This window comes from Typopeltis vanoorti, chromosome 16 (genome assembly GCF_054136105.1).
Source record: "Typopeltis vanoorti isolate ZY-2024b chromosome 16, IOZ_Tvanoo_1.0, whole genome shotgun sequence".
NCBI lineage: Eukaryota > Metazoa > Arthropoda > Arachnida > Uropygi > Thelyphonidae > Typopeltis > Typopeltis vanoorti.
Window position 1 is genome coordinate 98,651,671 of NC_143564.1, and position 15,310 is coordinate 98,666,980.

Consider the following 15,310-nt stretch of genomic DNA (forward strand, 5'->3'; position numbering starts at 1 on the left):
ATGATCAAATCCAAGACTCTCAATCCTCATGTGCCTTCTGTTACATACTGTCTGAGGTAATTGTCCCTCAAACACTCAAAAAATTCATTTTCTTTCCTTCTGGTTGCTATCTTGTCATCCCAATCTATATTGTCATAATTAAAATCACCCATAATGATCACCTTTTTTTCTATTTGCTTGGCTAATTTGCTTATATCTTTCAAGGTCACTACCCTCCATATTGCCAGGCCTATAGCAACATCCGACTAAGTATTTCATTCCAATCACCCCTATCTCATACCATACTGCCTCAAAACTACTGTGACTATTTCACCTTGCATCTCTACCTTGTATGGACATAACTACTTCTATCATCAATACCACTCTGTCTCCCTTTTTATGCTTTATAAAAATTTTTATCTTCAGAAAAAAAACATCATATCCTTTCATCTCTATTCCTATCAGGAGTCATCCTCATCCAATTATGTCTCACTTATTGCAACAATTTTCAGGTGAACAATCTCAATCAAGGCAACCATTTGTTTCTGATACTTCTAGCATTTTTATACAGACATAACAGCTCATTTATGAATCGATAACAAGATTTACTTGTACCACTTATTAGATGTGGGATCTTCATGCCTTTCTTGAACCATTCCTTTCTCTCATTACCATTCCAGTATTCTCTTCAAACCCAACTGCTCTCTTTACATTCTAGGCCATCCCATTCCTGTTTTATCTACTCACACTTTCATTTCCCATGTTCACCCTGAGCACACCTCCCCCATTTCCTTGTTGTCTTGCACTTGTTCTCACATTCTCTACACTCGTTCTTCCCAATTCTCTATTCACATGCATCACTTCAATCCTTCTTTCTTTACTCTTCTGCTCTTCCACATCACTTTTTCTGGCCAAGTGACCTCCAAACTTTAAACACTATCCTCAACCACCTGAACAAACAACATGGGTGGATATAATATTCTACTGAAATTGAAAAATCAAAATTCATTTCCTTTTCTGGATATGCTGATCACACATCTTCCTTCAGACAGTCTATCCTTCACTGTCTACCATAAGCCTACTCATACTGGCCAATATCATATATTCTAACTCTTATCACCACCCCTTATAAAAACTTGGAGTCATTAACGCCATCAGAAACAGAGCTATAACAATTTGCTTGAATGAACAAGCTCTTAAAAAAAAAAATTATATTTTGGCTATAGCAAAAATATCATCAATAAAATTCTTCATAAAACTTCACTGTCAATTTTTAGGGAAAGACAACGTATACTGTTATATTAATTAATACTTCCTATATTTTGGTAATGTTACATTACCATCTTCAGACAATATAAAATTAATGATATGTGCATGCAGGCACTAACACTGAACAAATAGCTGAAGACAACAACTGAAGTCAGTCCAAGAGTCCTAAAAGGTGCCACCTAGTGGGCTAAATTGGTAGTAGTCTTGGCTGTTGGGCTGATGTAAGTGTTCAATGAACACTTTATTGGAGTATTTCATCCTGGAGGAGTCAATTTGAATACTAGAGGGATAGGGCAGGTTCGAGGTTCAGAGGTGCAAGAGTTGAGTGTGTTCCAAATACTGAGTACTCTGGATGTCAGTAAAGCTGTGGGGCTGGATGGTATTTCACCACGAGTTTTAAGAGAATGTGCTAGGGAACTGACAGTGTCTTTGACCTGGCTTTTCAGTGAAAATCTGGCTGCGAGAAAGGTGCCCATGGAAGGAAGGTAAGATAGTGCCATTGCATAAGGGCGGCAGCAGACTGGAAGTGTCTAATTATAGGCCAGTTTGTGTGTCATCAGTAGTTAGTAAGATCTTGGAGAAAGCAGTGAGGGACTGTATACAGCATTGGGCAGATGAGGGTAATGTTATCTGTGAGAGTCAACATGGATTTGTGAAGAGGTGCCCTTGTTTTAGCAATATGCTAGCCTTTTATAATAAAGTTACAAGAGCATTAGATGAGGGAAAGGCATATACAGTCATACCCCGACTTACGCGAATCTGGAGTTACGTGGTTTCTTATATGTACCTATTCCCGTCCCACTTCATGCCTCATCACTAGTCGTATCTTTCAGGCGCCGGTCGCATTCACCAGTGTCGCACATGCTGTGAACAAGCACTGACGTATTTCGCACAGTCTCCATTCATACACGATTTTTATAGTCTATAAACCTTGCAATTGTTTAATGTTATGTTCTAGATAAAAATTTTATCACATAAAAAATAATAATGTCATCAAAAAGAAGCAAGTCCAATTCTTCTACTGCTAGCAAGAAAAGAAAAACATTGACTTTGGAAACAAAACTCAACATTATTAAGGATTTTGAGAGTGGAATGAAAATTTGTGCGCTAGCAAAGAAGTTCGATCTAAAGGAATCCACAGTAAGATTAATCATAAAAGAAAGGTTTACAGATTTTGGAGGACTTAGATTCTAACAAGGAATGAATTGTAGCCACAAGGCAAGGAATAAAAAAATCATTAGCTTGCTATGAAGAAATTTTGCATGACAAGAAAAAGACATTATGCTGTCAGACGAATCTATTAGACTTTATGAAACCATCAAAATTGAAATAACTTTCTTTTTTTATGTACGAAAAACTACAATTATGATTATATTTCTTAAAAAAAATAGGTATTTGTAAACCTTTGGTCCCAAGTGTATGTTTGTATATATAAATTACATGCAAAATTATACCCCGAGTTATGTGAATTCGACTTATGTGCTTTTTGTTGGTCCCACCTATCGCATAACTTCGGGTTATGACTGTACTGCTATTTTCCAAGACTTAGCAAAGGCATTTGACAGGGTACCACATGATAAGCTGATATTCAAGTTGCAGCACATGGGTCTGGATGTCAGATTGGTCAACTGGATTCAGGATTGGCTGTCTGATAGGTATTGGAGAGTTGTGTATGGTGGAGCAATATCAAAGAGGCAGAAGGTTACAAGTGAGGTTCCACAGGGCTCAGTACTGGGAACTGTATTGTTTAACCTTTATATCAATGGCATTGTCCAATAATTGCAAGGGGATATTCAGTTGTTTTTGGATGATGCGAAGCTGGGAAGGGTTATCAGGAATAGTGCAGATGTGGCAGTCCTGTAAGAGGATTTGAAAAAGCTAGATAGATGGGCAAATGAATGGGGATTTCAGTTTAATGCAGGAAAATGTAAGGTCTTGAGGTTTGGGACATATCAATGGGATGCTGCATACTCTATGGGAGGATTTAAACTCAAGGAAGTAGGGGAGACAAGAGATCTGGGGGTTGATGATACGTAGAAACCTGAAATTTAGGGGACATATTGCAAAGGTAGTGAAGGCAACACAGAGGATTGCTGCAATAATGAGAAGGACACTGACCTGCAGAGATAAAAGGGTTATCATTCCATTGTATAAGACTCTGATCAGACCACACTTAGACTAAATAAAAGTTTATGGCACTCGTCTACTTTGTTTTCAACAATTAAGAAATAGGCTGCCGAGTTTAAACGTGGCGGGGTACCAGCCTTGAAGGTATCATTGATCAAGTGCACAATATGGTATTGGATGACTGGCGAGTCAAAGTGCATGAAATTGCTGAGACTATAGGCATTTCAAAACAACATGTAGGTATATTTTGCAAAGAACTGCAAATGGAAGTGCTTTGTGCAAAATGGGTGCCACGCTTGCTCACAGCAGATGAAAAGCGCACTCGCATGAAAATCTCTGAACAGTTTTATTTGCCGAATTTGCCAAATAAAACGGATTTGTGTGTGTTGATTTATTACTACAGATGAGACTTGGATTCACCATTACACACCAGAATCCAAACAGCAGTCAAAACAGTGGACAGAAGCTGGTTGTTCAGCACCAAAAAAAACAAAGTCGGTTCCATCAGCAGGAAAAGTCATGGCATCGGTGTTTTGGGATGCATTTTGTTTATTAATTATCTTGAAAAGGGTAAAACAATAACCAGGGAATATTATTCCGATCTTTTAACCAGACTAGATGAAAACGTTCGTGAGAAAAAAACGGGTTTGCTGAAGAAAAAATCATTTTTCATCACGACAATGAACCTGCCCACAAAGGTGTTTTGAGAAAGGGAAAATTAAGGGATCTGCACTATGAATTGTTAGAACATCCACCGTATTCCCCAAATTTGGCTCCCTCTGACTTCTGTCTCTTCCCAAAACTAAAACTCTTCCTTGCTGGTCAGTGTTTTTCTTCGAATCAAGAGGTAATTGCAACTGTAGAGGAGTATTTTGCAGACTTACTGAGAACCACTACAAGGATGAGATAATGGTGCTGGAGCATTGCTGGAATAAATGTATTAGTCTTAAGGGAGATTATGTTGAAAAATAAAAATAATTTTGAAATTATAAATTCATTTTTTTATTGTTAGGTCGAGAACTTTTCAGACCACCCTTGTACACTGCAATGTCAGTACACAAAATACTAACAGCAAAGCATTTATTGTCACAATGCAGCTATGCTAAAACATTTTTCGATGCCAACTACAGGGCAGTCAGAAATACATACCGTATAACAAGACCTTAGACAACTAATTATATCTCATATAAATATAATAATCACTATGGAAAGGCCACTCAAAGCTTCTACATCCCAGATCATTGATTTTGCCATACTGAACTGCATAGCAAGATCCGAGACATGAATGGCATTTTCATGTTTGGAAATGATTTCTTTTTTCACCTTTATTGTGGTTCTAACAACTTTTCTTTTCACTTTGCTGCTGTCACTATCCTTCTTCAGCTCCATGGTGGCTTATTTAATAATAAATTATAAAAAAACAACAAAAGACAAAGAAAATCAAGAAAAGGCACTGCAAATTTCAGCAGATGTCTGCACTGAGCAGAGGCTGTGGGGTAACTGATGCTCTCCTGCCATACATCTCAGCCTGTGGAGCACATGGTTGCCGGTTTGTCTGTTTAGAACCAAGATTCTGGAAACCGGTGTGTGTTTTGTTCGGGAAATAGATTCGGGAACTGATTTGTTCAAGATGAGAGTCATTTGATAACTGAGGTTCCTGTATTATATTATTATTATATAATATGATTATATTATATGTTTTTATATAATAATATATATATTATATTATATTGTTATATAATACATCTGTGAACAAGAAACAAGCACCCTACACACCTTACAAACTTAATGAAACACAATATATTAGTTCAGGCTTTCCAGTTCAGTGACGCGTCATGACATTCCAAATTATCATGTGAATGCGTGTATGTGTGCATGTGAATGAATTTATGAACCGACAGTTGTAGTGGATATCAGACCTATCAAACATCAGTCTACTTCCAACGCAGCAATCAAACCAATAAACAATAACTAACCAGTGTCATCCTTAGATAAGCTTAATAAAAACGCTTTAAGGATGCAAGCTGAGAAATTACATCTCAACTGAGATCAACAAAAAAGAAAAAAGGAAAAAAAAATCCATATATTACATTTAAGTGCTGTAATTATAGCATTTAAATACATTAAATCAAAAATTGTAAATATATATATAACTCATTGTTATTGTATAAATGCTGTAAAAATGCAATGTTATGCAACTGCAACTATAAATTCCCAACTACATTAACTATTATTAATACATTATACAGAAAAAAAAGGAAAATTTGTATGAAATTCATTGTTACAAAAAAAAAAATTATATGTGTTGTAAATATAATCATCACAATATGCAATCATAATTTTAATAATAATAATTTCAAAAAAATTATTATTATTATTAACTCCCAGACCCTATCCATAGAAACTAAATATCTCATTATCTGACATCCATTCCTCCTATACACAAAGCATTGATCCTAAAACCACAAACATCACACAGGCGAAAACAACATGCTATCTTGGAATATGCTTTGATGCTGATCAAAACTGGAATAGCCATACAAATTATCTACGCAACAAACTGAAGACAATAGCAAGCAAACTATATTGATTAAAAGACACTATTCCGACACACATAAAAATACTAATCTATAAAGGATTATGTGAAAACATTTTAAGATATGCAATTACACCACACACATTCTGCACAGACTACAAACTTAACAGATTACAATCATTGCAAAATAAAATGGTAAAACTGATATTCTGGGAAGAAAGAGAACAGCCCATACTCATACTGGCAGCAATGACAGAACACAAAATATTTAAGGTGAAACACTTATTCCACTACACAGTCATGCTGAAACATTACCTCAGTCCAAAGTAACATATAAGCATAATAATCATTACAGAAATACCATCCGAAGCTTCTACATACCTGACATGATCAACAAACTGCCATTTGACTCAGGGACCTACAGGAAGCTGAAGTATATACAGCACGTGTATAGTGCACACACACTATACACATGCTGTATAGTGCATGCACGCACGCACGCACGCACGCAAGCACACACGCACACACACACACACACACACACACACACACACACACACACACACACACACACACACACACACACACACACACACACACACACACGCACGCACACCTATTATGAATTCCTCTCAAACACTACTACAAGGACACATGCCATCTCCAAATCCAATCCCCCCCTCCCTCCTCAAAAAGAAACTCAAACTGTGTTCATGCAGTGATAGTCCATGGGCACATGTACTCACCTCTATATGTTAACCAGAAAAAAGTATTTATATATATACATATCTTGATACACATGTTTCCAAGCACACGCATATAAACAGTTAAATCTACACCTGGCTCACAACGTGCACTGAAACAAAACTATGAAACCACTGCCATCTATAATTTATCTTCTTCAGATAAGCTCTGCAGAAGCTTCAAGGAAGACAGTAGAAATGCCACCCAAACAAACAAACAAACAAATAAGTATAGAAAAAAAGAATGTACTCAGTAACTTGTATACTGATTTTTTGTAGAAAAATAAAACCGTAATAAAAATTATTATTATTAAAAATACCTGTATTAAATACAGAATGTATAAAAAATATTGAAAGAAAAATACAAATGACAACATTCATAAAAATTACATACATTTATATAAAATTATTCCATTATTATTATTACTATTGAACAGTGTGTTGTATTTACAGTAGTGAACTGTATGCACATTTGTGCCAATCCATATGTAAATATTATTATTATTATTATTATCAACACCCGACCTCCATGGAGTCAGAGGCTCATCGTGGGAGGTACTCGCTATTGCATACAATACTCATCCAACCTCATTTAAACTCGGCAGCCCATTTCTTAATTATCGAAAAGGAAGGAGGAGTGCCCATAAACTTTTACGAACTTAAAATGAATTTCTTTTGGCGTTAAACCTTCTTTTACAAAGAATTTTATAAACACATGATAACCGCAAGAATTTTATAACCGCATGATATAACCGTTCAATTTTATCCATTTCAGGGGATGCAGACAACACTGTATGATGAAAATGGAAATTCCTCACTCTTATTCCTATTGCTTCTGCCATTAGTATGCCAGCACTGTACTATATCCACAGACTCCCAGATGCCTTTGCATGCTTTAAATACCATCTCATTCCAATAAGCACCTTTGCATATTACATTCATTACTCTTTTCATTCAGGCTTTAGTTTGGGGATAACCTTTCCAACACTGAATATTAATCTATCATTAGAAAGGTCACCTGCAGGCATTTAAAATAAATATGCCAATAGGGTATCATATTCTCAAGGCATGCATGAACACATCCCATCCTATAAAGTGGAAAGTTATTTAATTAATATACAATATTTTAAATCACCTTACTTTGCTTCTAAAGCTAAAGCACAGATTCCCGCAGCCAATGGAGCAGAAGCAGATGTCCCAGTGTGACTTGATGTACACCCATGATGAAGATCTGTAGTAATCTATAAACAAATCAAACAGACATCAAGAAAATATCATAAAGAAAGCAGTTTTTAGGAAATTTTAATCTTATTCTTTTAGTTGTCCAAAGTACAAATATTAAAAATTATATATATAGTAAAATTAGTCCAACCTTACATTTTGAATTTTACTGAATTCATTTTCACCTTCTTTCATACATTTCAGAATCATATACCATACTAGAGAATAATAATTTAAAAAAAAATCTAAATAATGATAATTGAGTTGGTTTAAGCAACGTTCACTTTCATAATGTATTTTAACAGTATTACAACACCAAACAAAAACTAAATTATAAAACAACAAAAGAGTTATATAGTATAGCAGCTTAGTTAGCCATTTATATGAGTCTGACCTCTGGTGAGGGAAAGAAAGAGGGGAGAGAAAAAATTTAAATTAAAAAAAAAATTAAAAGAGAGAAGATAGTGTGTGTGTTGCCGAGGTATGATAATGCAGAGCTACAGATAAGCACATCAATAACGAATAGTATAATAGCCAGAATGTGTTAAAAGAGAGGCTTGAAATATGCAGATACCTAGAGGGCATTTGAGGACAGAAAGAAACTTATACAAGAGATGGCTTGCATTTGAATATGGAAGGACGTAGGCATCTGGAGATTATGCTGTTCTCTGAACGAGTCAGTGTGCCAATGCAGAGAAACTAAAACTACCAGGGTGGATGGTAGCAGGAGTAGCCTCTTGTGGGAATAGGTGCTTGGGAGAAGGATGAATACATTGGGTAATGCTGAATCAAGTGGAGTCTGTAGGGGATAATGATAGGTACAGAAACAGTGACATTATTCTTTATACTAATGCCACTGCCTAGCATCAGCATCAGCCTGCCCAAAGATTATTGGGATCTCTGAGACGTGGTTGATGGAAGTTGATATACTAATAGGAATAGAAGTAGCAGAGAACAACAATTTTTGATAGTATAGGAAGGGAAAATGCGGTGGTGGAGTATTGCTTATGATAAGTAATGATTTATATCCTCTCATAGTGAAGGATTTGGAGAGCAAGCCAGAATATTTAGAGGATGTGTGCTGCTACAAGCCAGGGCGCATACAAGGTGAGGAGCAGGAGATGTTTAGGCAGTTGAGCTTGGCAAGTGCAAGAGGAATGATTTTTATGAGAGATTTTAACTACAGCAGTGTAAATTGGGAAGAGGAAACTCCATTTAGTAATAAGGGAAAGTAATTTCGAATTCTTGAACAAGAAATGTCTTAGCCAACATGTAGTAGAAGGAACATGAAGTTCAAGAGTTTTTGATATAGTCATAGCATCAGAAGAGCTGTTATAACTGAGATAGCATCTCTGTCCCCAATTGGAAAGAGTGACCACGTGGTTTTGACTTGAAAAATGAATAGACATGCAGGTGCTTTAAAGAGAAAGGAATGTATGTGGAATTTAAGGCAGGTGATTATAACAGTCTTAGATATCAACTTGTAACAGTTCCATGGAGGGAATTGGAAGGGTGAGATATCATTAGGAAATTGTGAAGGAATATTTACTAGCAGCAATAGTAGGCTGTATACCACGAGTGAAGAAGAGGACACAATTTGGTGTAAAGTGGGTGAAAAACAATATCAAACAGGAAATGCAGGTTAAAAAAGATCGTATGGAGGAGATATAAGAAGAAGGGTGGAAAGCACATGCATGAAGAATATAAGACTCAATCCAGGAGAGGAACTATTATGGCAAGGAAGGCAAAACTGGAATAGGAGAAGAGACTGGCCCTAAGATCCAAAGAAAATCCTAAGGAATTTTTTTGCTATCTAGCCTGTAGGAGGAGAAATGATTGTGGAAGAATGACATTGTTGGATAAAAATGGAAATAGAGTGACCGATGCAAAGGAGATAGCACAGTTGTTCAATGAGCAATTTATTGGGGTATTTCATCTTGAAGAAGTAGGTTTTAATACTAGAGGGCTAGGGTAAGTTTGAGTTTTAGAAGTGCACGAGGAAAATGTGTTTCAAATACTGAATACTCGGGATGTCAATAAAGCAATGGGACTGGATGAAATTTCACCATGGGTTTTTGAGAGAATGTGCTAAGAACAAACAGTTCCATTGACCTGGCTTTTCAATGAAAGTCTGGCCAAGGGAAAGGTACCCAAAGAGTGGAAGGAGGGTGAGATAGTGCCATTACATAAGAGTGGTAGGAGACTGGAAGTGTCAAATTATAGACCAGTTTGTGTTTCATTAGTAGTTGTTAAGATGTTAGAGAAATTAGTGAGTGGCTATATACAGCATTGGGCAGATGAGGAACTGTAGTGAAGGAAGTACAGGAGGCATGGGATATTGGAGTGATGATTAATAGAAACCTGAAATTCAGTGAACATATTGCCAAGGTAGTGAAGGTAATCCAGAGGATTGCAGCAATACTGAGAAGGACTCTGACCTACAGAGATAAAAGAGTTGTCATTCCATTGTATAAAGCATTGATCAGATCACACTTGGATTATTGTTCTCATATTTGGTCCCCAGGATTTGAATAAATTAACTGTGGAAAGGATGTAGAGGTGGATAACAAAGATGGCATCAGGACTGTTCAATGTTAGTCATGAAGACTGACTGAGGTAATGTGAACTGCAGAGTTTGATAGATAGAAGAAGGAGAGATGATATGACTGAGACTTAAACTGTCAAGAGGTAGTTACAGGGTGACACTGTGAAGTTCTTTCGTTTGGTCTAACAGGGGACAGGAGCAAGGATGAGGGATCATCCCAGTAAGTTATGAAAGCTGTGAGCAAGAGGATGAGGAGTGGTTTCTTTGCATGGAGGGTGGTTGACCCGTGGAATGCATTGCCTGAGACAGTGGTAAGAGCACAAATGGTCAATGAGGTCAAGGAGTGGTATGATAGACTCTACATCAATTGCTACTGTATAATTTTGTTATCTTTAGGATTTATTCCCTGATCCAGTTTTCTGGTTGGGGTTCTACTATCTTTTTTGTTTCTATGGGAAAGGAAACTCCCATAGAAACATTGTTCTATGGGAGTTTTCTCATTGTCAAATTTTACCTTCAAGACTTCAAGCAACAAGCTCTAGATTCAACAAATCTAAAGTCCAAAGTTTGGCTCAGATAAATTGAGACATATTTTCTATTTGGCTCCACAGCCACCACATGTTAACATTTCTAAGTCACCAGATCAAACAATGCAAATGCATCAAATTTACAATTAAGACTGAAAACAATAACTCTCTTACTTTTCTAGAAACACTTGTCACGCATCTTCCCTCAGGCTGTCTTTCCTTCATATTCCACACACGCACGCATGCACGCACACACACACACACACACACAAAATCATACCTCGATCCAACACAAAAACTAGGGATTATCAGTGCCTTCAAACACAGAGTGCTAACAACTGACTATGTTGAGCAGATTGAAGAATGAATATGAAATTATAAGCCAAACCTTTATAAATAATGATTATGACAAAAAACAGTTCACAAGATCATTCACATATATTACTAAAGATAAGAATTACAAAAATGTCATAGCATCTGTACTGTACATTAGGGGAATATCAGAAAAAATAGATAGACCATACAATTTTAAGGCAAAATTTAAACTGCACACAAAATTAAAAAGCATACTTAGCTTGTTTAAAGATCCTCTTCCTTAACTTGCCCACCCAAGGGTTTACAAAATATAGTGCACTTACAACTTATCCTACAAAGTAGAAACAAGATACACAATTATGCACTTCCAAACATGCCACTGGATTAAATGGAAAGACACCAATTCCCTACACCATACCAAAACATGGTTTGGAAGAAAATTCAAAGAAGCTTGTGTGATACTGATTCATCATCCCAGTCTCAACAAGAATGATAGATTAGCAATTCCAACAGTCTGGAAGATCCATCTGTAACCCATATAGCATTCAGATAGAGAACATTGAAAAACAAGGTCGGAGAATCCCAACACAAGAAAATTCGATTAGCGAACAGCACCTAAAGATAACAGGACTGTAGAGTAGCATTTGATGTAGTTCAACCTTTAAGTTTTTATCATTTTTATTTTATTTTATTTTTTTTATTAAAATTATTTTTGTAATATAAAAATTAATAATTAAATTTTTTAAAATTTTAAATTTCACCCTTCCTCTCTCTCTTTCCCTCACCAGAGATCTGGCTAGTGTAAACAGTTAACAAAGCAATTATACTATAGCTTAGTTAGTTGTACTATGATGTAACTTGGATTTTAGTTCATATATATGTATTACTGATGATGACCTTGATATAGAGGTTGAAACATTGCATTATTTTCTTAGTTGTAAGTAAAGTAACTGCTCTAACATGTGGATTTCTGTCTCCATAAATTCTACAGAGTAAACAGTTATTTAATTAACATTGTTGTTATTGTTTAGATTGAAATTGTTGAAATTAACAGGCTAGTGTATCTGACAGTATGGTGTTATAGGCCAAGGAATGTAGAGATATATTTAGGCAAATTAGTTGAGCATGTAAAAAGAAGGTGATCCTGATGAGAAACTTCAATTACAAGAATAGAGAATGGAAGGAGGAGATAGTCTACAGAAACAAGGAGAGTGAGTCTGTGGAATTTCTGAGAGATAAATATCTTAAGCAGCATGTGACTGAAACAACTAGAGGCTTTATTGTTTTGAATTTGGTGATCATTTCACAAGATGCAGTTATTAATGGGGTATTAACACTACCACTGGTTGGTGAGAATGATCATAAGGTACTTGTTTGGGAAGTGGTGAAACAAGAAAAGGTTACTGCCAAAAACGGATATATGTGGAAGTATATTAGGCAGGTGATTATGCGAAGCTCTGTAGTCAGTTAGCATCAATATGTTGGGTAGATGAGCTGTGATGAAAAGATGTTCACAGTGCATGGAAATTCATAAGGCAGTATCTGACACAAGCAATGTATAACTGCATACCAAGGGTTAAGTAGTAAATAGAGTAGGAGTGAAATGGATGAACATTGAAATCAAGCAAGCTGTGTTGGTAGAAGAGAGTTGGTGGTGATCGGATGCATGAAGTGTATAAAGTGCAGGCTAGGAAAGAAAAGTCACAATATGAGAGAAGATTGGCTGGTCAAGTCAAGTTTAATTCAGAAGAATTTTTCAGCTATACAGTAAGCAAGAGAAAGTATAATTAGGGCATGATGGAACTGGTGGAGAGCCATGGCAGGAGAGTTCTCCTAATACTTGCCTCCCTTCTATATATTGCACGGCAGCACTTTGTCAGCATATATCACACTGGCGTAAATGATGCTGTGCAATATATAGAAAGGAGGCGAGTATTGGGAGAATTGAGAGTGAAAGAAAGAGAAGTGTATCAGGTGTTGATTGGGTTAGATGTTAATAAGCTGTGGGAATAGATAACATATCACCATGTATTCTTAAGGAATATGCACAACAGTTAGCTATGCCCTTAACCTGGTTATTTAATGACAATCTTGCAGTGGGTAAGGTTCTTAAGGAGTGGAAAGAAGGCAAAATAGTACCACTCCACAAGCATGGTTCTAGGAGAGAACTTTCAATTACAGACCAGTCTGTATAACTGCTGTTGCAATCAAGGTGTTGGAGAGATTGCTTAGGAATAGAATACAAGAGTGGGTTTATGGGCACAGCATTCTTTATGATGGTCAGCATGGATGTGTGAAGGGTAGGTCATCTTTAATAATTTACTTGCATTTTATGATAAAGTGACAAGTGTTAGATAAGTGGTGAAAATGGATATATGTGGAAATATTAGGCGAATGATTATGGGAAACTGTACAGTCAGTTAGCATCAATATGTTGGGTAGAAGAACTGAACAGAAAAGATGTTGACAGTGCATGGAAATTCATAAGGCAGTACCTGACACAAGCAGAAATTTTATTAGCAGAAATGTGTGAGGAGAAAGGAGTGCAGTTTGGTAATGTGTTTGAAGGACCAAGTGAACTGTATGGGAGCGGTGGACTACATTTGAGTGGTTTTGGTGTGAGTAGCTTGGAGAGACTGCTTCTGGAAGGTAGAGAAGTGAGTGCAGGAATAGAATACAAGCGATGTGGAAGAATGGGAGAGTAAGACAGGAGAGATTGAAGAGGTAGTTGTGAATGAAGAAGTGAGCGGCATGAGTATAGAGAATGAGAGAACAGATGTGCAAGACAGACAAGGAAACGGGGAGGGTCAGGGTGGAGAGAGGAATAAAGCATTAAGAAAGGTAGATGCTCCAAGAGGATGTGATGCATATATAGACAAAAAGGGAAGGGGATGACCCGGTATAAGGGAAAACAGTTGGATCTGAAAAAGGTTCGAAGATGAATAAGGAGAAAAAGGAATAACTCAAGTTAAGCATGAAGAAGTCACATCAAATAAGTGGTTTTAGTGGAAATTCAGAGCCAAAATTAAAATAAACTCCAAATTGGAAAGAATAAAATGGATAAACAACAAAAAATCAAGATGTGAATCAGATGAATCAGTCAAAACAAGGAGGTTTTGACTTAAAACCTATTGAAAACAAGAAGAAGAATTACAAAGAAAAACTCAGTCAAAAACTAGACTTAATAAATATATTTGAAGAAGACATAAATAAAATAAGCCAAAACCTAACGGAAATAATCTCAGCTGCCAATGAATCCACAAGCAAGAAACAACAAAAAGACCATAAACTTTTAGAGGAAACTTTACAACTACTAAAAAAGAGACAAAATATGAAACAAGACAAAAACTTAATTTCTAAAATAGAATATGCATAACTATACAAAACAATAAGGAAAAAGATGAGAAATGAAATAAGATCTTATAACACTAAAAAAATAAAATAAACAATTGAAAACAATAAAATTATGAAAATACTAAGAAAACATTTAATATTTGGCAAAAGTCAAATAACTACAATAAAAGATAAGAATGGAACTACAATAAGGAACCAAGAACTAATCCTAAGCAGGCTAGAAGAATTTATAAATAACTCTATAGTGATCCTTCAATAGATAAATCAAATATAAATAACCCTTCTCCATCACATATAGAATTCATACCCTCCCCCCTTTCACTTCAGATGAAATAAAAGAAGCATTAAAACAAATGAAAAATGGAAAATTTCCCGGTGAAGACTTAATTCACATGGAATTAATTAAATGGGGAGGAAACAATATAATTCACCATGTCACAAACTTACTCAATCTATACCTAGAAAAGGGGAAGATACCAGAAAACTGAAAAAATACACTGATACTGTTATTTAAAAAAAGGGGACAAAGAAGAAGTAAAGAACTATAGACCAATTAGTATTCTCCCCAATCTGTACAAAATTTTCACAAAAGTAATAACAAACAGGTTAACCCTCTTCTAGACTCAAATCAACCAGTAGAACAAGCAGGATTCTGTAAAGGCTTCAACACAATTGATCATATTCATGCAGTAAA

General features: G+C 36.0%; 1 protein-coding gene across 1 annotated transcript in view; it reads right to left on the reverse strand.

The window, feature by feature from the left end:
• The window catches only part of LOC150098214 (furin-like protease 1, isoforms 1/1-X/2), a 469,518-nt gene that overhangs the window by 109,875 nt on the left and 344,333 nt on the right, over positions 1–15,310 (reverse strand). The window contains 1 exon segment of the mRNA XM_090405967.1: positions 7,795–7,895. Within this exon segment, the coding sequence (XP_090262093.1) occupies positions 7,795–7,895 (101 nt within the window).